This window comes from Jaculus jaculus, chromosome 8 (assembly GCF_020740685.1).
Source record: "Jaculus jaculus isolate mJacJac1 chromosome 8, mJacJac1.mat.Y.cur, whole genome shotgun sequence".
Taxonomy (NCBI): Eukaryota; Metazoa; Chordata; class Mammalia; order Rodentia; family Dipodidae; genus Jaculus; species Jaculus jaculus.
In genome coordinates, this window is record NC_059109.1 from 115,116,978 (window position 1) to 115,141,457 (window position 24,480).

Below are 24,480 nucleotides of genomic sequence, written 5' to 3' on the forward strand. Positions count from 1 at the left end.
AGAAATCAAGACCCTCTGGCATTAAACTAATTTTTACATAAATCAAATTTGAGATCCATCATATATATATATGGTTCAAAATTTCAATAGTTGACTCAGAGGAGTTAATTTTGATCTTTACTTTGACACACTTATTATATAGTTTGGACAAAGAGAGAAATATATAATTATCATTTTTACAAAAAAATGAATATGATGGTCAGGCCTAAATGAATTCAGGCACTTATACTATTAGAACTTATAATGACCTAAAATCAGTTTAAAATCTAATATAAAAGTGGTTAGTAAGAACCAGGAATGGTGGCACACACCTTTAATCCCAGCACTCATGAAGCTGAGGTAGGAGGATTGATGTGAGTTTGAAGCCACCCTGAGACTACAAAGTGAATTCCAAGTCAGTCTGAGCTACAGTGAGACCCTACCTTGAACAAACAAGCAAAAAAAAAAAAAAAAAAAGTGAATAAAGTAGTCAATAATTCTAAATAACAATCTAAAGGGTATTTTCAATGTTTATATGAAGCTTGAAACAAAACACAAAGAATAAAAACAGTAGTTTCACATTTAAAGATTTTCATACCAATTTCTGATTATTTTCCCTGCCATCATGACTGGTTTTCTTGTCTTCTGCTTTTTTCCGTTCATCTGTTGCTGCTGACAAAGACAGATTTTCAGATAAGCAGGGGTGACAAAATGAAATTCTTCATACAATTAAATGGAAATATTTACAAACTTGTGTTATTATATCACAACCCTGAGTTAATTGTTAAATGAACAATGTTTAATATTTAGTTCAGTATGGAATCCTTTAGAGTAAGGCACCGATCATTCTGAAAACAGTAAGCATTATCACTGGCATATAAACCAGATGGCACTGGGTTCAATGAGTTAAATAATTTCAAAGATTTGTACACAACTTGTTCAAGTTGACTTCAACAAATAATTATTTTGACAAAAACAACAAGCATCATAATAATATTTTCTTTCCCATTATGTAATGGACTTTACTTCAAACAGACTGACTTTAAAATAGGTCTATTGCTGCATTAAAACATTGTTATATTTTCTTTTATCTGTGAACACTTATATATACGATCATTTTGTGTCTACTCTCCAGGCTTGTGGTTTGGTCTTTTTCAGCTTATGAGAAGCTCTCACTGATTATTTCTGTGCTCATGCAGAAAATGTTCATGCCTTTTTTTTAAAATTTTTTTTATTTATTTATTTGAGAGTGACAGACACAGAAAGAAAGACAGATAGAGGGAGAGGGAGAGAATGGGCGCGCCAGGGCTTCCAGGCTCTGCAAACGAACTCCAGATGAGTGCGCCCCCTTGTGCATCTGGGTAACGTGGGACCTGGGGAACTGAGCCTCGAACCGGGGTCCTTAGGCTTCACAGGCAAGCGCTTAACCGCTAAGCCATCTCTCCAGCCCTGTTCAGCCTTTTTTTAAATTCAGTTATAAACTTTGTTCATTTTACTATTGTTAATGTGATAGCAAATTGTATGTTATTGTTCATATCTACTGTTTTGTTTCTGGGCTGGCAGTGAAGACATTCAGTAATTCATTCTGTAAAACAGTGTCATTTCATGAAGCTCACTTTTTGAGTGTGTGTGGTTTTTCAAGGTAGGGTTTCATTCTAGTCTAGGCTGACCTGGAATTCACTATTTACACTCAGGCTGTCCTCGAACTCACAGTGACCCTCCTACCTCTGCCTCCCCAGTGCTGAGATTAAAGGCATGTGCCATCATCCCCAGCAAGCTCCGTTTTTATTGATTGAGTTACTCAAAAACACTAAGCCCTGAAAGCCTCAGATAGAACAAAGAGAGATTCAGGGATGGTCTTAAGAAGCTGTTGAGCAAGAATGGATACATGGGAAGAGGGAAAATGTGAGAAATGGAAAGGCAACAGGAAAGGTGGCAAAGAACCTTTGCCTGAAAATGAAGAGCTGAGTAAGAAGGAAAATGCCTGTAACATAGTAATGGGCCAAAGATGAATGAGTTAGGAAGAATTCTGATTGTTAAATACTCATAAAGTATTTTGGTTAGGTCTTGTAAATCATTCTTGTATCATACTAAAATTCCAATTTGATCACAACCATTGGGTAGAAGAATGAAACTTAGAGTCTGTTGTCCAGAAATTTCCTACAAATTGGAATATTCCCTCCTGCTGTCAGGAGTCAGAATCAATAGACTCAGGAAGTTAACAAGTCTGGGAAAGATGAAACTTAAAAGGTCACATGGTGATGTCCCAAAATTAAATAGAGTAAATTCATGCTTAGGTGGCAAATGCCTAATCAGCTGCTACAAGTTAGGTATAGTGTGCTCCAGAGATATTTTGCATGATTCATCACCTTTGTTGGAGCAGGGGTTTTTATTGTTACAGTTGCTGGGAGTCATCCATGTTTCTGTAAGAAACCACTTACTGTAATCTCTAAGTAAGCTCAAGAATCTCATTGGATCACTAAAACTGGTTTCAGTGCAGTCTTGCTTTGGTCTATGGTTTGTACATTATCTGGGGTGAATAGACTTGTGTTTGCTTTCCTCAGGTACAAAGTGTCATGCAACAGAATCATATGCTTTAATTTCAAATGCTAATTTCATTTAAAACTACGTTTTTGGTGAGAATGTACACTGGCACAGCCATTGTGGAAATCAGGATGGAGGTCCCTGAGACAGCTAAAAGTAGATTTGCTATAATATCAAGCAATACCACTCTTTGGCATAAGTCCTAGGGATTCTATTAATTACCCTAGAGATATTCATCCATATTTATTGCTATTTCTTTCTATTCTATTCACAATCGCTAGGCAATGGAACCGACCTAGATGCCCTTCATATGATGAATGTATAATGAAGTTGTGTTATATTTACATAATTCAGTTTTATTCAGATGTAGAGAAAAACTAAATTACAAAAACTGCAGGGTAATTGATGGATCTGGAAAAGATTATACTATATCAGGTCACCCAGGCTAAAACATTCAGACTCTGCCTGTTCTCTCTCATAGTTGGAGCCTAGATTCAAATATTTAGATTTGTATATGAGTTGTAATAAAATTCTGTAGTAGAGACCAGAGAGTTATAAAGGGGCCCTCAGTGAGAAAAGAGAGGGTTAAAGGAGAGGGTAGAGTAGATGTATAAATAGAGGTTCATAACACCTAGTGTGAAGATGGAGGACAGGAGAGGGTAGAAGAAAGGTTAAAAAAAATGTTGATATTTATGAACAAACCATATGAAAACCTACTTCTTCACTAGCTAATACAGGGTTGGCAGCAGTTCACCGATGCCATTGGGTCCTGACTCAATCAGAACCTGAACGGCCTTGTCTTGCTTTGCCTCCTGTGCTCAGAGTGGGACATTGCCCTCCATAGGAAGCAACCCTGTGCCCAGCACCACCTTGTAGCCAGCGGACAGATGGATTATGGATGGAGATGTTTCTCTAAAGCCAATGAACTGCTGCAGAAATCTTGTAAGTTGCTGATGGGCTGGAAGGGGTCATGATTTTGTACTGAGGGGTGTCTGTCTCCAGCAGCAGTTTGGAAGAGCTGCTTCTGTTACAAAAATCACTGAAAATCCCCCTACTCCTAAAGTGAAGAAAGCTTCTGCAAAGCAACTGAGAGCCAAGCTTCAGGGGTGCAGAAGATCCCCCTTACATTGTCTCTAGGTTTCTGCCCTCAAAGGATAAGGGTCCTAACCAAAGCCCATCAGGCTTGACCCCAAAAGACCCTACTTCTTGTTAGACAGTCCTCTCCTACCTTTGGGTTAGAGCGGAGATCTGCACCTTTAGTCAGTCATACTTGGATGTCTGATAGGTCTGCTTTATGGGTTACAATGTTACTGTTTATGTGGTGGTTTGATTCAGGTGTCCCCCATAAACTTAGGTGTTCTGAATGCTAGCTCCCCAGCTGATGGAGATTTGGGAATTAATGCCTCCTGGTGGGAGTGTATTGTTGGGGGTGGGCTTATGGGCTTTATAGCCAGTTTCCCCATGCCAGTGTTTGGCACACCCTCCTGTTGCTGTGGTCCATCTTATGTTTGCCAGGGGGTGATGTCCACCCTCTGCTCATGCCATCGTTTTCCCCCTGCCATCGTGGAGCTTCCCCTCGAGCCTGTAAGCCAAAATAAATCTCTTTTTCCAGAAAGCTGCTCTTGAGTTGGGTGATTTCTACCAGCAATGCGGACCGGACTGCAACAGTAAAGTGGTACCGAGGAGTGGGATTGCTGCTAGACACCTGATTGTGTAGCTTGGCCTTTTGGAGTTGATTTCAAGAGGAATGTGGGAGGAGTTGAAACCTTGGCCTAAGAGATGCCTTGCAGTGCTGTAAGTACAGCTTGATGGACTGTTCTTGTCTGAGCTGCAAGACCTGAATATGCAGTAAAACTATGGACTGTGAAAGTTTGGCTTATGAGGGTGACAAAGAGCTTTTGCCTGGACTGGGCTAGCAGTTTGTGTGAGAAGCTTGCTCTTGTGCCCGTGTCCTGAGAAGTTGTGCAGGGGTTGCTTTGCGTAGAAATGAACTGTGTGTGCAGAGGGGATATGGCACAGAAAGAAAAATCTTGGGTGAACTGCTGCCCGTTCAGCTGCAACTGAGAGATTACAACCTTTGAGACTGGGCTAGCTGACCTGTGCGGGGCAACAAGAAGAATGTCAACTCTTTTGAAGGGGCCTGAGTGCTCAAGGAGTGTCCTGTTCTTCAAAGTCTGCTTTAATCCCCCCTGGATTAACAAATTGGCACCCTACCTGGTATTGTGGAGTATAAGAAATGCTGGAAAGAGGGTCATTGAGTTTGCAACACGGTCTTGTGTTTTGGAAATGGCCATGGGCAGTGTGAAGCGGGTTTGCTGGTTGCCTGCCTAGAGACCCCATGGGGCCATGAGGATGAACCGTGGCTTGCAGTTGGAGACCCAGTGGAGATGCCGGTCCCATGAGATGGCTGCCGAGGAGCTGCCGGGCCCCGATGAAAGTTTTCCAGGACTGTGAGTAGCCTAGCTGAGGAGGGGCGGAACTGGAATGCCAGAGACTTGTTTGATCAAACTGAAGATTTGTCACTGGTTTGAGTTGCTGGACTTGAAGCTACAGAGTTTGATGTTTGCCCTGGTTGTTTTAAATCTTGTATTGGTTGAATGTTTCTTTGCTATGCCAATGCCATCTATTGCAGTGTGAATATTTATTCTGTGCCATTCTGGGTTTTTTGAGGTTATATTTTGGTATTATGGCTCAGTTAAAAGATCTTGAACTATGGGGATGTATGAACATCAATTGGGATTGATAAAAACTATAGGGGACTTTTAAAGTCAGACTGAATGCATTGTATTTTACATCATGTATGGATATCAGTTTATGGGGGCCAGGGGCGGAATGTGGTGGTTTGATTCAGGTGGCCCCCATAAACTTAGGTGTTCTGAATGCCTAGCTCCCAGCTGATGGAGATTGGGGAATTAATGCCTCCTGGAGGGAGGTGTATTGTTGGGAGCGGGCTTATGGGCTTTATAGCCAGTTTCCCCATGCCAGTGTTTTGGCACAACCCTCCTGTTGCTGTGGGTCCATCTTATGTTTGCCAGGGGGTGCTGTCCCACCCTCTGCTCATGCCATCGTTTTCCCCCTGCCATCGTGGAGCTTCCCCTCGAGGCCTGTAAGCCAAAATAAATCTCTTTTTCCCTAGAAGCTGCTCTTGGGTTTGGGTGATTTCTACCAGCAATGCGGACCGAGACTGCAACAGTTTACCTATCTATCTATCTATCTATCTCTCTGTCTATCTATCTATCATCTATCTATCTATCTATCCTATCTATCAATCATCAGTCTATTGATCTATCTGGATATCTGTCTTTGTTTTTTGTTTTTTGCTTTTTTATTTTTTTTTAGGTAAGGTTTAACTGTAGCTCAGGCTGATCCGGAATTCACTATGTAGTCCTCAGGGTGGCCTTGAACTCACAGTGATCCTCTTACCTCTGTCTCCCAATTGCGGGGATTAAAGTATATGCCACCACACACGTCTCTATTCTTCATTCAAGCAGCCTTTGTGCCTGTCACCAGGAGAAGCTCAAGGGCATTTTGTGAGTTCAGAAAGTGGGAGTCTGGTTCTCGTAATAGAGGGAACTGGTGTGAGTCTTCACAAATACAAACTTTTTGCTTCACAAACAAGCAAAAAACCCCTGGCCTTCTCACTGTTTCTTGCATCTTTCCTCCAATAAGTGGTGGAATTTGAACACAGAGAGGGTTGTTCATTTTGTTTTAAATGAGGGGTGAGTGTTTTTTTCTTAGGACTATACAGAATTGGGGTTTTTACACCAGCATAGACAGGCCAATATTTATTATTATTATTATTTATTATTATTATTATTCTGGGATTCAATCCATGATTCTGTTTTAATTGACTGAAATCACTTGTGGCTCTTTTTTTCTTTTCAGTAACAGTAGAGAATGTCATGGTATCTTAAAGTACTCTGGCAGGTGCACATATGTTCACATACTTGCCATTTAATAAATTTTTTATATATTTTAGAGAAATAGAGAGAGAGAGAGAGCGATCGAGAATGGACACACCAGGGCCTTTGGCTACTACAAATGAACTCCAGATGCATGTGCCCCTTGTGCAACTGGCTTACATGGGTCTTGAAGAAACAAAACCTGAATCCTTATGGCTTTGCAGTAAGTGTCATAATATGCTAAGCCATTTATCCACACTATATTTGTCTTTTATAAAATACGATCTCTCCTGAGTTTGTGCCACCTGCCTGGCTCTCAGTGAAATGGGAGTAAGTACTCCCTGGCTGAGCAACATTCATGTCTTTGGTTTGAACATATATATGGTAAATCCAACTAAAGGTTCTCAGAATTACTCATCAGAGACTCAAAAATTTCCATCAAAACTTCCTGACTTCTTCTTTTTCCCCTACAAAAATCCTCTTTCTCCAAAAAATATCTTGTAGAAGAAAAAGCTGATATTCTACATTCTACATTTCGATGGATTATGCACATCATGTTTGTTCTTTATTTAGTAGCATAATTGAATTATAATTTCTATTGCTTCTCATCTTTTATGAGGCAAAGCACTTTAGGAGCAACACTTTCCCATACATAGGGAATTTACTACTGGATCCTATGTGAAGTAGCAAAACCAAATGGAAAACAGGCCTGAAGTCTAGCTTCTCTGTATAATTTGTCACAGGTATACTCATGAGAAAAATTATTACTTCACTTTGCAATGCATACATGTCTACCTCTACATTTTCCATATTGTATAAAATAAGAATAGCAAACATGTATTTCAGAGGGTTGAAGCATTTTCCAGAAGCAGTGAGTTGCAGAGAGTCAGCAAGAAAGACAAAACTAAAAATGGACACTGTTCTGCATATGTCCATTTACAGATCTTGGAACACAGTTTGGAATAGAGTAATTTTCATATGTATTTGCAACCTTACCAGCTTGGATCTTCTTACTTTCTTCGGTTTCTATTTCTTGCTTTGTGGATTTTCTCTGCAGCAAAAGTATAAGATAACCAGAATTTAGCATGCATTTCTATTCCCTCATTCACTCCATCACTTAATCAATCAGTCACTAAGACCAAAACCCATGTCTATCAAATCTCAGGCATTATCCTTGAGAGAAACTAAAGCAAGACATCAAATTCAAGATTCCAGCATAGGTGGTTACCTATGACAACAAATAAAAACAGAAGAGAATAATTCACTGCTGCTGTAGCTGAGATTCATATAGCTACACTACCAAGGGGAGCAAGAACTTCTATCCTGAAGCTCAGAAGTTTTTCCAGCAATAGGGTCATAATGTGAAAGGCAAAGAGAGCACAGAGAAAGATACAAGTAGGGAAGACACTGTGGACATGGCACCAGGAGCAAAAAGATGAGGTATGAAAGAAAATAGTGAATGGGGTTAATCTTGTGCAGAAAAAGAGAAATACACTTTCCAGGAGGCACATAAATTTGTCAATTGAGAGATCAGGTCTGTTTGCTCTAATCAAGTCAATCTGCTGTCTTCCTATGGGCATTAACTGCCTCAGCATGCACAAGACACTGGAGGAAGCATTACACCCACCAAATCTGAGCTTTTAAGAATATACCAATAAGGGAAAAAATTTAAGGGTGATAAACATTCATTATATTACCTAGAAAGAATATAGGTGGAGTGGAGAGATGGCTTAGCGGTTAAGGCATTTGCCTGCAAAGCCTAAGGACCCAGGTTCAATTCTCCAGGTCCCACGTAAGCCAGATGCACATGGTGGTGCATGTGTCTGGAGTTCATTTGCAGTGGTTGGAGGCCCTGGTATACTTCCATTCTCTCTCTCTCTCTCTCTCTCTCTCTCTCTCTCTCTCTCTCTCTCTCTCTCTCTCTCTCTCTCTCTCTCTCTCTCTCTCTCTCTCTCTCTCTCACACACACACACACACACTGTAATAAATAAATAAATAAAATATTTTAAAAAAAGAAAGAAATAGGTACTTTTTAGTTTTGCTTGTGCACTGAGGACATGGTACAATGGCTAAAGGTGCCACAGGCAAAGCCTACTGTTTCAGTTAATAGTGCTCAGGATGAACATAGCCAGATGCACCAAGGGAAGCATGCACATGCAGCTCATTTGCAGGGGCTAGAGGTCCCATTGTCCACACAATCTCTCCCTCCCTCTCTCTCTCTCTCTCTCTCTCTCTCTCTCTCTCTCTGTGTGTGTGTGTGTGTGTGTGTGTGTGTGTGTGAGTGCAAATATATAAATAACAAAGAAAATGCCACATATCCTCAAATTCTTGTAAGCAGACATCCCATCATAGACTATTACATACTTAGCTTAATTACAAAGAGAGTTACTGCTGTAAAGAAGAACACACAGGGCTGGGCGTGGTGGCACACGCCTTTAATCCCTGCACTAGGGAGGCAGAGGTAGGAGGATTGCCATGAGTTTGAGGCCACCCTGAAACTCCATAGTGAATTCCAGGTCAGCCTGGGCTAGAGTGAGACCCTACCTCAAAAAAACCAAAAAAAAAGAAGAAGAACACACAGGAAATCTAAGGGGTTAAATTTGATATTGTGTTGCATATACAACCATCATACTAACTGTTTCTCTAGGGTAAATGACTAATGCCTATACATTTATTGATGAAACTCTTAAAGGTGAAATATTTTTGAATAAATTGATAAATTCAAGTTACATTTATACAGTGTTATTTTAAGTAAATCCTTATACTTCATAGAAAGAGTGTGAAACTCTATCCATTGAGGGCAAACTTCAAAATTGTTTTCCCAGGTTTAGAATAAAGGCAGCACATGAAAATTTAATGACTGAGAATTTAAAATATTTCACATACTCATTTATCAAAAAATTTATAAGTAAAATCTTACAGATTATATGCTCATTTTGTCCATCCTTTTCACATTTGCTACTTGTCACTCTTTCTAAATTGTACCCAATGGGTACTAAAGTACCCAGCGATGGGCATTTATCATCCGCTATTCTCTCAGCCACATGTGTTGTATTCATACACAGCCATATGGATAATCTGTGTCCCTTCAAAGATATAGAAATACCAACTCCTTTGTTTCTTTCTCTACAATCTGTCCCTGGGCCATAGGCTTTTTCTTTTTCTTGTTTTCCTGACAGGACAGTTTAATGTCTTCCTCCCCAGAATATTCTGTGAAATTATTTTCTGTGAATGTAACATGTTAATCTTGCTGGTAAAAGTGGTGCACATCTTTAATCCCAATCACTCAGAGGGTAGAGGTAGGATGATCACCTTGAGTTAAAGGCCAGCCTGAGACGTACAATAGGTGAGTAATTCTGGTCAGCCTGGGATTACAGTGAGACTCTACCTAAAAAAAAAAAAAGTCTATATTGTTGACATCAATGCAAACAAATGAACTTGGAAAAATTTTTGGGAAAGATGTCCACAATACTTTAACATTAATATACAAATATCTGTAAGATCAAAAGAACATTATCTAGAGGAATTCATTTTTTAAAATAATGTAACAGCAAAATATTCCATTCCCCTTTAAAGGACATTCGTCCTCTTAAAGGTCACTTTGGGCTGTATTCCCATGGACAGACTTATGTCAACTCCTGAACAAAGTAAGAATGGATCCTTTAAGGTTGACAACTATATGGAAAAAATTTTGAATGCCAGAAATCAAGAACCTCTGGCAATAACCTACACTTTAACATGAATACGAATTTGCGTATCCATCACATATATCGTGGTTCAAGGATTTCAATAGTCGGCTCACAAGAGTCAATTTTCCACCTTAACTTTGACATACAAATTATATAGCTTGAACAAAGAGAGAAAGATATATTTTATCATTTTGGCAAAAAAAAAGAAATAAGATGGTGCAGGCCTAAATGAATGCTGGGCACTTATAGTATTAGAACTTATAATGACCGAAATTAAAATTCTAATATAAAAATGGTAAATAAGAGCTAGTCATGGTGGCACACACCTTTAATCCCAGCCTTCATGAGGCAGAGGTAGGAGGATTGACATGAGTTCAAGGCCACCCTGAGATTACAGAGTGAATACCAGGTCAGTCTGAGCTATAGCAAGACCCTACCTTGAAAAACCAAACTAGCAAAAAAAAAAGTGAAAAAAGTGGTCAATGATCCTAAATGACAATCTCAAAGGATATTTTATGGATATTTTATATGCTTATATGAAGCTTGAAACAAAACACACAGAATAAAATCAGCAGTTTCACATTTAAAGAATTTCATACCAATGTCTGATTATTTTCGCTGCCACCATGACTGGTTTTCTTGTCTTCTGCTATTTCCTCTTTATCTGTTGTTGCTGAAAAATGCAGATAAGCGGGATTGACAAAACGAAATTCTTCATACAATTAAATGGAAATATTTAAAACTTGTGTTATTATATCACAACCCTGAGTTAATTTATTGTTAACTGAAAAATGTTTAATATTTAGTTGAGTATGGAATCCTTTAGAAGGCACCGATAATTTTGAAACCTTAAGCATATTACTGGTATATAAGCTAGATGGCACTGGGTTCACTGAATAAAATAAGTTCAAAGATTTGTACACACATTGTTCAAATTAACATCAACACACAATTATTTTGACAAAAACATAAAGATATCACAATAATATGTTCTTTCCCATTGTGTATTGTACTTTACTTCAAGCAGAATGATTTAAAAATGGGTCTTCTGGTGTCGATCATGCCGCCGCTGGCGGCCAGGGACAGCGGAAGAAGGGCAGTCCAGGACAGCTAGCTCTCAAGTGACCCTGGTGTCCCCGCCCTCACCGCCAGAGGGGGACTGGGAAGTGAATGCAGATCCACGTGAGAGCAGGAGTGGACCCTGGGCGGCGGCAAGGTGATGGCCACAGTTGATTATGGAAGATTCCCGCAAGAGTAACACTTCCAAGACCACACCTCAGCCTGGTTCAACAGTTCAGGGAACTCATATTTCTCATATTGCCCAACAGAATAATTTTGAAAGACCTCTCTTCTGAAGAAACAGAAAAGGAGATGGGGAAAATCCTGGAGTTTCTGCTGTCACTTCTATGTCTGTTCCAACTCCTATCTACATTGTCATTGCCCCAAATGGAGCCTTGCAGTTGGCCAGTCCAGGCACAGACAGAGTACAGGGGACTACAGACCTTAACATGACAAATTCAGGCAATTCTCAGTAAGGTACGATTCTCCAGTATGCACAGACCTCTGGTGGACAGCAAATACTTGTGTCCAGCAACCAGGTGGTTGTGCAAACTGCATCAGAAGATGTGCAGACATACCAGATCCACACCACACCACCCGCTGCTTCGCTGCCGCAAGCTGTGGTGATTTCGTCGCCCATCACTCTTACCTCTCAGGCAACTAAGATAGATGACCCCCAATTGAAAAGAGAAATAAGATTGATGAAAAACAGAGAAGCTGCTCAAGAATGTCCAAAAAAGAAGAAAGAGTATGTCAAATGTCTGGAAAATCGAGTTGCAGTCCCAGAAAATCAAAATCAAACTCTCATAGGAGAGTTAAAAACTCTGAAGGATCTTTATTCCCATAAAGGTGTTTGATTTTTTTTAAAAAGAAAGTATTTTTGTGGACTGGCCCAAAAATTATATGGATTTCTTTTTTATGGGGTTTTATAAAGTTTTATAAAAGTGAAGCTAATTTTTATTTAGGCTTTTGCAATGCAAAGGTAAATAAATGTTTTTATGCAGAGACCTGGTCACAGAATGAAGTGGCAAATGGCCTTAAGAAGCTACTGGCACAACTAGGGGCTTTGTAAACAAGAAACATCCTCAAGAAGTGAACTTCAGCATTTCAAGTTTTCTAAGTCAATCCAAAAATTGTATATAAGGTGAAATTTAGTAAATTGAATTTGTAAATCAATTGACCCTGTAAGTTTGCATTTCTTACTGTTTCTTGGGATTGTCCTTTTTCAGCTGCATGTGGTTTTATGTGCATTTTATTTCTACCAATAAATTCTAAATTACAAATGTAAAAGAAAACTTGATACATTGCTAAATATATAAATTATGTGGTCTGATTGTGTATACCTGTCGTATTGTGAAGTTTTTTAGATGAGTTTTTAAAAGTAAGTTTGTTGGACCTGGAGAGGATTTTTAAGAATGGGTTAACTGTTTCAAAGGTCTTTTCCTAAAAGGCTTGCTAGGTTCATGAATGAAGTGGGATGATTTTGTAGCATTTGTTTTTTGTCAGAAAAATGGGAAAAGGACTATTTTAAAGTTTGATACTTTTAAATAGTTGGGTATTTTTTTTGCCTACTCTGGTAAAGGTGATTTTTACAAATACATACTGATTTGGTTATTTGATTCTATATCCTAAATGCTTTTGAATACCCATTACTTTTGTGCTTTAATAGAATGAAGTATTTACGAAGGCTCTGAAAATATTTTTTATAAAACCTTCTGAAAATGCATACCAAAGATTTACAAGAGAATTTTACAATCAACTTCATGTAAGGGCTGTCAGGTTCTGAGATAGAACAGTTAGTTGAGGGAGTTTTGTCTTAGAGACTATTTTGTAATGTAGCGAATGGTACCTTTATAAAAAGAGTGACTTGCCAATATATTTCTATAGCTAATCTTTACAAATTCTAATGTTGAGTTTTAATGATTACTTTAAATATTTTATGTAGTTTGTTTAGTGAAAATCTGCATGTCATCCTTTTTATATTATGAGAAAGTTATCAGATTGGCTAATATTTGAAATTGTAAGTTTTATATGAAAATGTAAAGTTCAAAATGTCAGTTACACAGGTGTTAAACTCTGTATTCTAATTTGCATATACCTTGAAACTGTACTGCAAAACCATTGTGCTTGTTTCATATTGTCATCTGTGAAATTTGATAAGAATATTTGATAAAAATAAAAATAAAATGGATCTATTGCTGCATTAAAACATTTATCAGGGGCTGGAGAGATGGCTTAGACGGTTAACCGCGTTGCCATGTGAATGCCTTAGGACCCCCTGGTTCGAGGCATGCTGTTCCCCAGGGTCCCACGTTAGCCAGATGCCACAAAAGGGGCCGTCACCGGCCGTCTGGAGGTTCGTAGTTGCCCACAGGCCTGGAAGCCCTGCCGGCGGCCCCTTTCTCATCTCTCTCTCCTACTGTTCCTTCTCTCTGTGTCTGTTCACTCTCAAAATAAATAAAAGAAAAAAAAAAAAAAAAAAAAAACCATTTTTATCAGGAGCCCGTCTGCAGACTTATTGACTTTTTTCACTCCTAGCCCATGAAGATCTTTTTGGGTGGCCCAAAAAAGTGGCCTTTCCTCCTCAGTGCTGTTCCTCACTTGTCCAGGCCCATCAGGAGTCAGGGTTTAGGCAGCCAGTTCACTGATGTAATTGGGGTTGCCGATTCAATCAAAACTTGAATTGGCCCTTGTCTTCTCGCTTGTTGCCCTCCTGTGGCTCAGAAGGACACGGCCCCTCCGTGGGAAGTTGACCCCTGTGCCCTGAACACAGTCCATGCCCATCTTGTTGTCAGTGGACAGATGGGTCTTTGGATGGAGATGTTTCTCTAAAGCCAACAAGCTGATGCAGAAGTCTTGCAAGAAGCCCGTGTGTTGGAAGGCACTGTGACTTTGCACTGAGGGGTGTCCATCCCCTGTGGCAATTTGGAAAAGCTGCTATAGTTAAAAAGTCACTGAAAATTCCGCTACTCATAAGGTGAGGAAAGCTTTTGCAAAGCATCCAAGACGAGGCTGCAGGGGTGCAGCAGACACTCCTTCATTGTCTCTAGGTTTGAGCCCTCCAAGAAGAATAAGGGGAGGGTCCTAACCAAAGCAGGTCTGGCTTGACCCAAAATGACCCCACTTCTTGCTAGGTAGTCCTCTCCTACCTTTGGGGTAGAGGGAATATCTGTAATTTTGGTCAGTCATACTTGGATGTCTGATAGGTCTGACTTATGGGTTATAATGTTATTGTTCTATCTATCTATGTACCTATCTATTATCTTTTTTTTTTTTTTTTTTGAGGTTGGGTTTCACTGTAGCTTCAGGCTGGCCTGAAACTCACTATGTAGTCTCAGGGTGGCCTTGAACTTGTGGTGATCCTCCTAACTCTGCCTCCCAAGTGCTGGGATTAAAGGTGTACACCACCACGCAAGGCTCTATTCTTCCATCTTTCAAGGAATCTTAGTGCGTGTCACTGGGAGAAGCTCAAGGGCATTTAGTGAGTTCAGGAAGTGGGAGTCTGGTTCTTGATTGTAGTAGAGCAACTGGTGTGAGTCTTCACAAACACAAACTTTTTGCTTCACAAACAAGCCAAAACCACTGGCCTCCTTACTGTTCCTTGGGTCTTTCTTCCAATAAGTGGTGAAAGTTGAACACATAGAGGGTTTTGTTTTGCTTTAAATGAAGCTGAGTGTTTTTCCATTAGGACTATACAGAGTTGGGGTTTTTACAACAGCACAGTCTGCCAAATATTTGTTATTATTGTTATTGTAGTTCTGGGAATCCAATCCATGGTTCTGTTTATTTATAGACTCAAATCACTCGTGACTCTTTTTTTCCTCAGTAACCATAGAGAATGTTATGTATTTATAAAATACTTGGGCAGATGCATATATGTACACATACTTGTCATTTTCAAAATTTTTATTTATTTGAGAAAGAGAACTAGGCAGGGAGAGAGAGAAAGAGAGAGAGAGAGAGAGAATGGGCACACCAGGGCCTTTGGCTGCTGCAAATGCACTCCCGATATATGTGCCCCCTTGTGCATCTGGCTTATATAGGTCCTGAAGAACTGAACCTGAGTCCTGTGGCTTTGCAGGCAAGTACCTTAACAGCTAAGCCATCTCTCCAGCCTATATTTGTCTTTTGTAAAATGATGATGGGTTTGTACCTCTTGCCTGGCACTCAGTTGAATGGGAGTAAGAAATACTCCCTGGCTGAGCATTGTTCATGTCTTTGGTGTGAACATATACACAGTAAATCCAATTAAAGTTCTCAGTTTTATTCACCATGGCTCAAAATTTACCATCAAATCTCCCGTTTTACTTTCTTATTTTTTCCCTACAAAATCCCTCTTTCTCACAAAATAATGTCTAGAAGGATGAGCTGATATTCTTCTTACAACATTTTTTTAAAATTTTTTGTTCATTTTTATTTATTTATTTGAGAATGACAGAAAGAGAGAGAGAAAGAGGCAGATAGATAGAGAGAGAGAGAATGGGCACACCAGGGCCTCTAGCCACTGCAAATGAACTCCAGACGTGTGCACCCCCTTGTGCATCTGGCTAACTTAGGTCCTGGGGAATAGAGCCTCGAACCGGGGTCCTTAGGTTTCACAGGCAAGCGCTTAACTGCTAAGCCATCTCTCCAGCCCTCTTACTACATTTTGATGGATCATGCCCATCATGTGTTTGTACTTTATTTAGCAGCATAATTGAATTATAATTTCTATTGCTTCTCATCTGTTATGAGGCAAAGCACTTTAGGAGTAACACTTTCCCATAAGCAGAGAGTTTACTATTGGATTCTATGTGAAGTAGGAAAACCAAATGGAAAATAGGCCTGAAGTCTAGTAAAGGATAGACCATTTGCCTAGAGTACAGGTGGCCATGGGGCTTAGTGACCTAATCTGCCAAGGAAGTTATGCATTTCACACCATTATTACTGTGCAGTGCAGGCAAAGTTTGAGAACTTAGTTGAATAATCATATTTACATTAGAGATAGGTGAAGATTATCATTGTGGTCATGTCTATATTGGAATAATTACAGAACCTATAGGCCAAATTAGGTTACGTGTGTAGCTAGGAAATAAATCAAAGGGCTGAATATTTTATCATGTCTTAGTGACACAACTTGTTCTTCTGTGCTTCTAGTTATATAAAAAAAGATGTGATAATTTTCAGTTACTAATTGCAAAGTGCATTCATTAGTAAAAATTAGAATAGGAAGCTGCAAGTCCAATTATCTGTGACCATCAAGAAAGCAAGTAGCATGCTAAAATTTAAATATCTTTTTTATAATTTACCAAACATATATAAGATTTTTCAAGAGCCACCTTAAAATGGCAATTTTTGGGACAAGAGGCCCCTTCAGATTATAAATTTCACAATTTACTTTAAAGAATTCTGATTTGTAAACTATTAGGAGACACATCAGAAAAACTATGAATTCAATTTACACTTTGCTTTAAAATTCTTCTTTCATTTAATTGAGAGAGGGAAAGAGAGAAACAATTGGTGTACCAGGGCCTCTTGCCACTGCAACTGAACTCCAGGTGCTAGTGGATCTTATGCATCTGGATTTACATTGGTACTGGGAAATGAAACCTGGTTCAACAGACTTTGCTGGCAAGTGTCTCTATTAATTACTGAGTCGTCTCCCCAGCACTACACTTTGTGAATCACCTTTTGGAATCAAAATATTCTCAGTCTGACTGTACTATCTAGGGCAGGAAGCTCTATAGTAATGAACTATCAGAAGACTTACATGATGTGTCGCTATCATCTGAAGTTGTTCTCCTCTTCTTGGCGTAAGCCAACAACAATGGAAGACTGTAATGTACAAAAAAGTGGTAAATAAAATTACTGTTTCAATGTTAATATGGAAATCATTTGCCCAATGCACTAAAGAATTCCATGTTTTTTTTTCTGATACTATTATAACAGTCCTACCTGAATTTTTAATCATATGCTTCAAACTGAAGATTTTAAAACTTTTACATAACTTGTAACAAAAATGAGGCGGGGGGGGGGGTGAAATGGTTAGGAATCAAAAGTAAACCACCTCAGGCTATGAATTAAATTTTCCTAGCTTACTGAAAAGCATCATGATTTGTTATAACCAACTGGTGCTTTGTTTAGATCAAATTGTTTCTCTTAGGGAAACATGTTCTAAAAATAATACCTTAACTGTTACTTCATTAGGTTGCTGTGAATAAATTGACAGTCTACAGAACATGTACGTACAAAGAGAAAAGCAATGGGGTGATTTTGCTTGTTTTGATTGAGCTGTTCCAGAATCCCAAATAAAACTAGATATGTGTTTGCACATGGGCTCTAATATACAAATGAGGAAGTAATGAGGAAATATTCAACCAATCTACGTATTCAAGCCCTGAGGCAGTAGATCCTTGTGAGAGTGACTCTTGTGGCACCAGCTTCATCTGCAACTGTCTTTGAAGACAAACTTCTCTTTCACACTTGTGCTCTGATGAGACACAATGGGGTTCTCCTCTCTTAATTCCAAATAATGTACTTCAGACTCAGAGAACTGTGATTAATGGTCTTGTGGTAAAGCAAGAACTGAAAATATCCTGAAAACTCAAGGCACAGACTCAAGTAGGTAAGAAGGGTCTCACTGCTATGGAGAATGTCACTTGAGTGACTAATCAGAAGTTGGCACTCTCTCTGGGAAGGCTGATGTGGACCTCCTAACACTGAGGCCAAGAAGATACACGGGCTTCTTTGAAGGGCTTTTGAGTGTAGGGTATAGGGTATTAAAGAAGAGAGGGCATGCCAGTCTCTTCCTACATAATTTGACACTATCTGATAGTTTAGAATGGTCCCCATTCAGACTGGAAAAGGGGACAAACAAGTTCCTCAATGGTAACCCACTATAAAGGTCTAGGTTAACACCTGGCTTCCCTAGAAGGGTTTGAAAGTGTCCGTTTTCTGTCAGTCTGTGTTGTTAAAGCTCAGAGCCCTGGCAGATGCAGCCGAATAGTGTTCAATCAGTAATAGTAGGTGCTCTCAGAAACATGCATATATGTGAACACTGCTTTTCAACTTTTAAGACTCAGTGTCTATTGCTATGAATACTCAGGACACTCCATTAGTAAAGACAAAGGGCAGGAATGGATGTTCATGTCTGGCTGCAGGGTCAGCTTGAGCTGCAAAACTACAGCACAAAATAAACCAAAGGATGACTACAATGTATTCTTTTTTCTTTCTTTCTTTTTTTTTTCTTTTTTCATAACAACAGATTGTAATGTAAAGAATTCCTTAAGTTCTCGGGAGTTCAAATAGCATGCATGTGCCCACACTCATATACCAACACATGTGTACACATTCAAACACATACAAATAAATAAATCATAGAAGAGCAGAATCACAAAGATAGCACTCAGAGGAAAGTAACAGGAATGTTTGATAACCCAGTGATTTCAAAACTCAAAAGCTAATTAGCATATCAAAGATATGAGGTTATGTGTACTCCCTGATTGTGTTATATTTAGAATAAAAGCACAAAATGCTGTTATCCTCAAATACAGCTTTCTGAAAGTTCCTGAGCTAAGTAATGGGAGTGTGACTCAAGGATAGAATATTCACTTTAGTCAAGTTCAAGTCCCAGCCTTTCAAAAAGTACCCTGCATAGAGTCCTGCATCCATTGTTCCTTCTTTTGAGTGCTTAGCTTCTCAATGATGACATGGATATATCACTGCCATTTCAATTGTCTTTAAGTAGATAAGAAATCCTCTCCTGATGGAGAAGCTACCATTTTTGTAATTGCTTTTAACATTCACTTGATGATAGCTACAATTTTAATTTAAATACTTACATCTTACTTTTATTTTCAACTGCATATTCAATGGCCGTGAGATTATAACCATCTCTTGCCATGACAGATACACCTCTCTCAAGTAAAACCTCTGCAGCCTTTGCTAATTCATATCTAACAGCATAGATGAGGCTGGTCCTAAAATAATGGAGACAAAACATTATATTGGGTATTTAATAAAAAGTACTGAATAGATAACTATACATAATTTGCCAATTTGAAATCATTTGTCTGTGTAGAAATGACCATTTACTAACAAATGTACAAAGATGAGCACAGGTCATCTTTGTAGATAACCAGCAAGGTCAAGGAACAAAACAAAGAGGAAGCTTCTTGTTTTGCTTGACATTCCACAATGGAGTTCAAAATTTCATACCCTTCAGTGGATAATGATTGTGTGGAAGTTATTTATCGGAAGCATTTAAAGAGGTAGATGAGTCATTCCCTATGTCTTCCCTGGTCTGATGTGTGTAGAGTAATAATTCACAAGAGACTAAAATCTATCCACATGCTTAAGGCAATAGCATTAGTATAAAACCATACCAATAATAATGGTGACAACAGTTATAAGACTCCTAAGTTCCAGCATCTGAGCTGGAACAAGGGACTGAAAGGTCACACTTGTTCCAGGAAGCCCAGGAGCTGCAAGGGCCTGGTCAAGAGGTGGAGTTCCCAAAGCCTCAAAGTCGCAGTGCTGATCTGAGTGAGTGGGCTGGGGGAGCAGGATTCCACCACCAAGCAGAAGACTCACACTGCAATTAGCAGCTGCCAACACAGACAAAGCCTTAGTGTCATCAGGAGTAACTCCTCAGTGGATGCTAAGACCACCCAGGCTCTGTCGAGGAACACACTGCTTGGCAGATGCTGCACCACAATTACCGAGTCTACATCTTGGAACTTAGCAAAGCAGACAAGACAGGAGACTGGCAAAGGCGAGAGGCGCAGCTTGATGATCTTGCCCAAGGAGACCAAGAGAGTCTGCATCTGCTGAGAGCAGGTGCTTGGGGACATGTACATCGCCTGGCTCACCACAGAGCAGGTGTAGGTGCTGCCTCCACCACTGAGGCCTGCGCCTATAGCATATGGATTACAGCAGTACTGCCCATGGTACCATCACAGCCTTACTTCTGCTTGTAGTTGCTCAGACAAAGCATCTAGCCAAAAGCAGCTGATAGCAGGGAGGTTTTTGTTTTTGTTTTGTTTTTTGCCTTACAGTTTTGTGGGGAAACAGTAGCAAGAGGGTTGGTGGTTAAGGTGCTTGCCTGCAAGGTCTAAGGACCAAGGTTAGGTGGCACATGCACGTGGAGTTCTTTGTAATGGCTGGAGGCCCTGGCATACTCATTCTCTCCCTCCTCTCTCTCTCTCTCTCTCTTTCCCTGCCACTCTCTCTCATAAAGCATTTAAAGAAAATAGTAGGAAGAGAGTGAGCTGCTTAACATACAATTTTAAAAGAACAGTATGTCAGAAGCAGAGAGTTAAAGTATTGTAAAATAGTTAAGCATTCACTTGTAATACAAAACTAAAACAAAACCCCAATTATTTAATTCACAAATATTTAAATTATACCATTAAATATATGAAACCTTTTGTTAGATACATTTATATAACCAAAATGGATTACAATTAACAAACAGCAGTCCATATGATATGATAATATATATCCTACAATATGTAATTTCACAGTATCCTGAACTAATCTTCATCAGTGTGATATTTCTAGCAGTAGTGATGGTTTCCTCTATAGAACACAGTATATCAGTTCAAATTGAAAGGACTGTACCTTAACACCTTATCACATATGAATATGTTGGCATTGTTATTGATTAAGAATATTGCCATCTCCTCCTGTTTTTGTTGAAGAGCCAGTAAAAGTGGTGGCAGTTGCCTCTGTTAAACAAGAAATCAGAGATGAGCTGAAAACCTAACACCACCCTTGTACATGAACATCTAGCACAGAAATTCAGCAGCGCTTTCTTCCTCTCAACCCACTGCACACTGACACGTGCGCCCCTGTTTTTTAAGTGCTCCACCCTGCCTAGGGTTGCAACATGAACTCAGACTCCCACAGAGTTCACGTTAAATGATTACCTTCCTGAGAAATACTACATATGTACAAACTGATGAGTATTTTTGAGTCGGGCAATGGTTCCATCTAAGCCCAGAGCTCCCTGAGGGCAGGAGCTCCATCTTCATCTCAACAACTCCAAAGCAGGGGAGTAATATTTTCATTGTATCATGTGAAAGGTGAGCTGATTATAAAGGTATTAGGATTCCTGCTATAACCATAAGCAAAATACGTTTTTCAAATACCCCCAATCTGGGAGAGAAATTTAAAATAGATGTCCAGTATTGAAGATCTCTTTAATTTTGCTTAGTTACTAATTTATATGCTACTATTATATAGCCTAGGTTAGCCTCCTGGCTCAGAAACTTCCTACTTAAGTTCTCCCCATTGTGCTGGGATTCCAGGCCTGTGCCATTACTTTTATTAATTAATTAATTAATTAGTTAATTATTTATTTATTTAGGTCTCACTCTAGCCCAGGCTGACATGGAATTCCCTAAGTAGTCTCAGTGTGGCCTCGAACCTATGGAGATCCTCCTACCTCTGCCTCCTGAATGCTGGGATTAAAGGTGTACGCCTCCAATCCTGGTCTTTTAATTTTTTTTGTGTGTGTGGCTTCATAAATTACCCCTTCTTTAGTTTATTTTACACTAAATAAAAATAATGAGACAATGACATAACATGGCCACCTTTCATATTGTGTATTATTTTTACCAGAACCAAAGTCACCAATTCATGAGTCTTGTTAAGAGACAATTCTGAGGACAATGATATAATTTTGTTTGCAATAATGCACAACTTGGCTGGACTGTTAAAAGTGACTTACCTGTTAAAACTTAGAGGTTTATTTGTTCAAATGAGCATATGTTTAAAGTATGGGCAAAGGAAAATATTTTTATATAAAATGTTCAGTGGTTAAAGACACTTTCAAAGACTGAAAGCTTGTGTTTGATTCCCCAGTAATCACATAAACCAGATGCACAAAGTGTAACATGCATCTTGACTTTGTTTGCAGTAGCAAGAAACCCCAGCGCACCCATTCTCTCCCTCTCTGTGTCTCTCTTTCTCTCTCTTTTTCACTCCTTGCAAATAAATCAATATTTTTAATATTTTATTTTAATTATTTATTTATGAGAGAGGAAGAGAAAGAGCCAGGGAGAGAGAGAGAGAGAGAGGGAGAGAGGGAGTGTGTGTGTGTGTGTGTGTGTGTGTGTGCCAGGGCCTCTAGCCACCACAAATGCCAGACACATGTTCCACCTTATGCATCTGGCTTATGTGGGTACTGGGGAATCAAACCCAGACTGTCAGGCTTTGAAAGTAAGTGTCTTTAACCACTGAGAAATATTAGATTCCTTAACTGCTAAGCCATCCCTCTAGTCCAAATAAATAATTTTTAAAAACTCTAATTGCTAAAGTTAATCCCATTGCTAGAAAAGTAGTACATAATATATAACCTATTCTTAAACATTTCAGTATTTTGTAAACAATAAAATCTGTAATAAAATTCAAATTAAACATCAACTGTGGACTCAACTATATGTAAAGGCAAAGTCGATGACAAGAGGAAACACCAAATTGGATCCCATGCTAACTGATCACACATAGGTCCTGGACAACAGGTACATACAGGCAGCCAATAGTTCTTATTTGATTTACTGAGATAAACTTTGTAGGAAAAGCCTGGCCTTGTACATTCTCAATTCTCTCCTTGTCACAACAGCACACAACGTTAGGTCTGGCTCTTGTCTGGTCAGGCAGACAAGCATCACTTCAGTCTCACCTCCATCCCCAGGGCCAAGTCCTTCATCATTTGAAGATTTTGGTAAAAGGATAAATGAAATAAAGACGTGCAATTAGTGAAAATTCCATTCAATTCCTGGCGTTAGGGACAGCAGAAGAAATCGAAACCTCAAAAAGGCAACCCGATTCTTCAAAGATGCAATGTGAAATATCTCCAACTCCCAGGAAAGTATTGCACATCTGAGAACATGGTTTAGGCCCTTTTCTATGTGGCTGTTTCTTTTATTTAATATTTTATTTTTATTTATTTGAGAGAGAGAGAGAGAGAGAGAGAGAGAAATAGGCAGGTAGAAAGAGAGAATGGGCACACCAGGGGCTCCAGCCACTGCAAATGAATTCCAAATGCATGTGCTCCCTTGTGCATCTGGCTTACATGGGTCCTGGGGAATCAAATCTAGGTCCTATGGCTTTGCAGGCAAGTGCCTTAACCGCTACACAATCTCTCCAGCTCTGTGGCTGTTTCTTAAACGATAGGGAACTAACTATTCATGTGCCTTATTAGTTCTTCCTTTAAATTGTCCATATAATCACCACCCTGTCACTATCAGTCTGGTCTCTCCACAGTCCTCCTAAAGTCCCTCTGCAGGCATGCTTATGATTCAACACCTTTCTCAAACTAAGAGAGCCATTACCTCCCACTTCCACAGCACAATATTAATACATCTAAAATGAATTGTAAAAACCACTTGATGTTTTCCTTCAAATTTTCTTATTTCAAAGTTGGCCTAAATATTTTCTGATCAATTTCTTTTTCTAGATATTTTTTTCCTCAGTCTTACCACTTAGAGAGGTATATCACACACAATATAACTTTTTTTACAGCAGCATCGAGATATCCACATTCATCAAGAACTTATGTTTGAGACTAGCCAACTTCTAGGGGCAATTTTTATTTCCTATATTTTTATTTTAAGCTAGCTAGGAAAACTTTGATGAAGAGGACACTATAGAATAGAAAAAATCATAGCGTTAACAGATCATTGAGTGTTCATAAATTGTTGTAGAGCAGTTTCCTCTGTAGTGAAGCAGTTCCCCTCTTTGGGAGAAACTGGGGAGTCAACAAGATGAAGGAAATTTACAAGACCCCATCCCCCTAAGATTCATTTGAAGTGAAAAAAAACAAAAAATGCCTGGGAAGAGACTGCCGAAACCTGAGCAGTCTGCAAATCCTGTAGTGCCGCCTGAGACTCTGCAGTCTGGCCAAGCTGCCGCCAGGCTGTGCTATGCACTGCAGAGATGCAGCCTCTGTGAGCCATCGCCTGTGCTGCGGTGAGCTTTTCCACAATGTAGCTGCACGTGAGTCACCATGCTCCCTGTAAGCAAACCCCTCACCCTGTTCTATACGGAACCCTAATAAACTCGTTGGTTCACCAAAACTGGTTGTGGTGTACTTGTGCTTTGGTCTAACTTTTGAGCCCTTTCAGGGGTGACAGATTTCTGCAACATAAGTACTTAACATGAGTGCATAGAAGAAAGTTGTCCCTCTGTTACATGCCTTTTCAAAGTATCATATGCAAAGTGACACTGAGAATAGATGAACTATTTCCAAATAGTTTCATTCAAGAGAAATGCTTGAGCTTGGAAACTGACCTTACACGACTGTGAAAACACATGCATTTCAA

At 39.3% G+C, this 24,480-nt stretch overlaps 1 protein-coding gene and 1 pseudogene across 2 annotated transcripts in view; one reads left to right on the forward strand and one right to left on the reverse strand.

Annotated features, from left to right (window-relative positions):
• LOC123462789 (serrate RNA effector molecule homolog) overlaps positions 1–20,879 on the reverse strand; it is a 44,555-nt gene extending 23,676 nt beyond the window's left edge. The window contains exons 1-6 of one of the 2 annotated variants that reach the window (XM_045156364.1): positions 20,774–20,879; positions 18,994–19,131; positions 16,923–16,987; positions 10,714–10,787; positions 7,422–7,476; positions 578–648 (exon numbers count right to left, since the gene is read on the reverse strand). In XM_045156364.1, the coding sequence (XP_045012299.1) occupies positions 578–648; positions 7,422–7,476; positions 10,714–10,787; positions 16,923–16,987; positions 18,994–19,131; positions 20,774–20,832 (462 nt within the window). In that variant the 5' untranslated portion in view covers positions 20,833–20,879. Of the gene's footprint in view, positions 1–577; positions 652–7,421; positions 7,477–10,713; positions 10,788–16,922; positions 16,988–18,993; positions 19,132–20,773 lie in introns of both variants that reach the window. The other variant, XM_045156363.1, reaches the window with a different exon arrangement.
• LOC123462791 lies at positions 11,350–12,030 on the forward strand (annotated as a pseudogene).
• Positions 20,880–24,480: the final 3,601 nt, after the last annotated feature.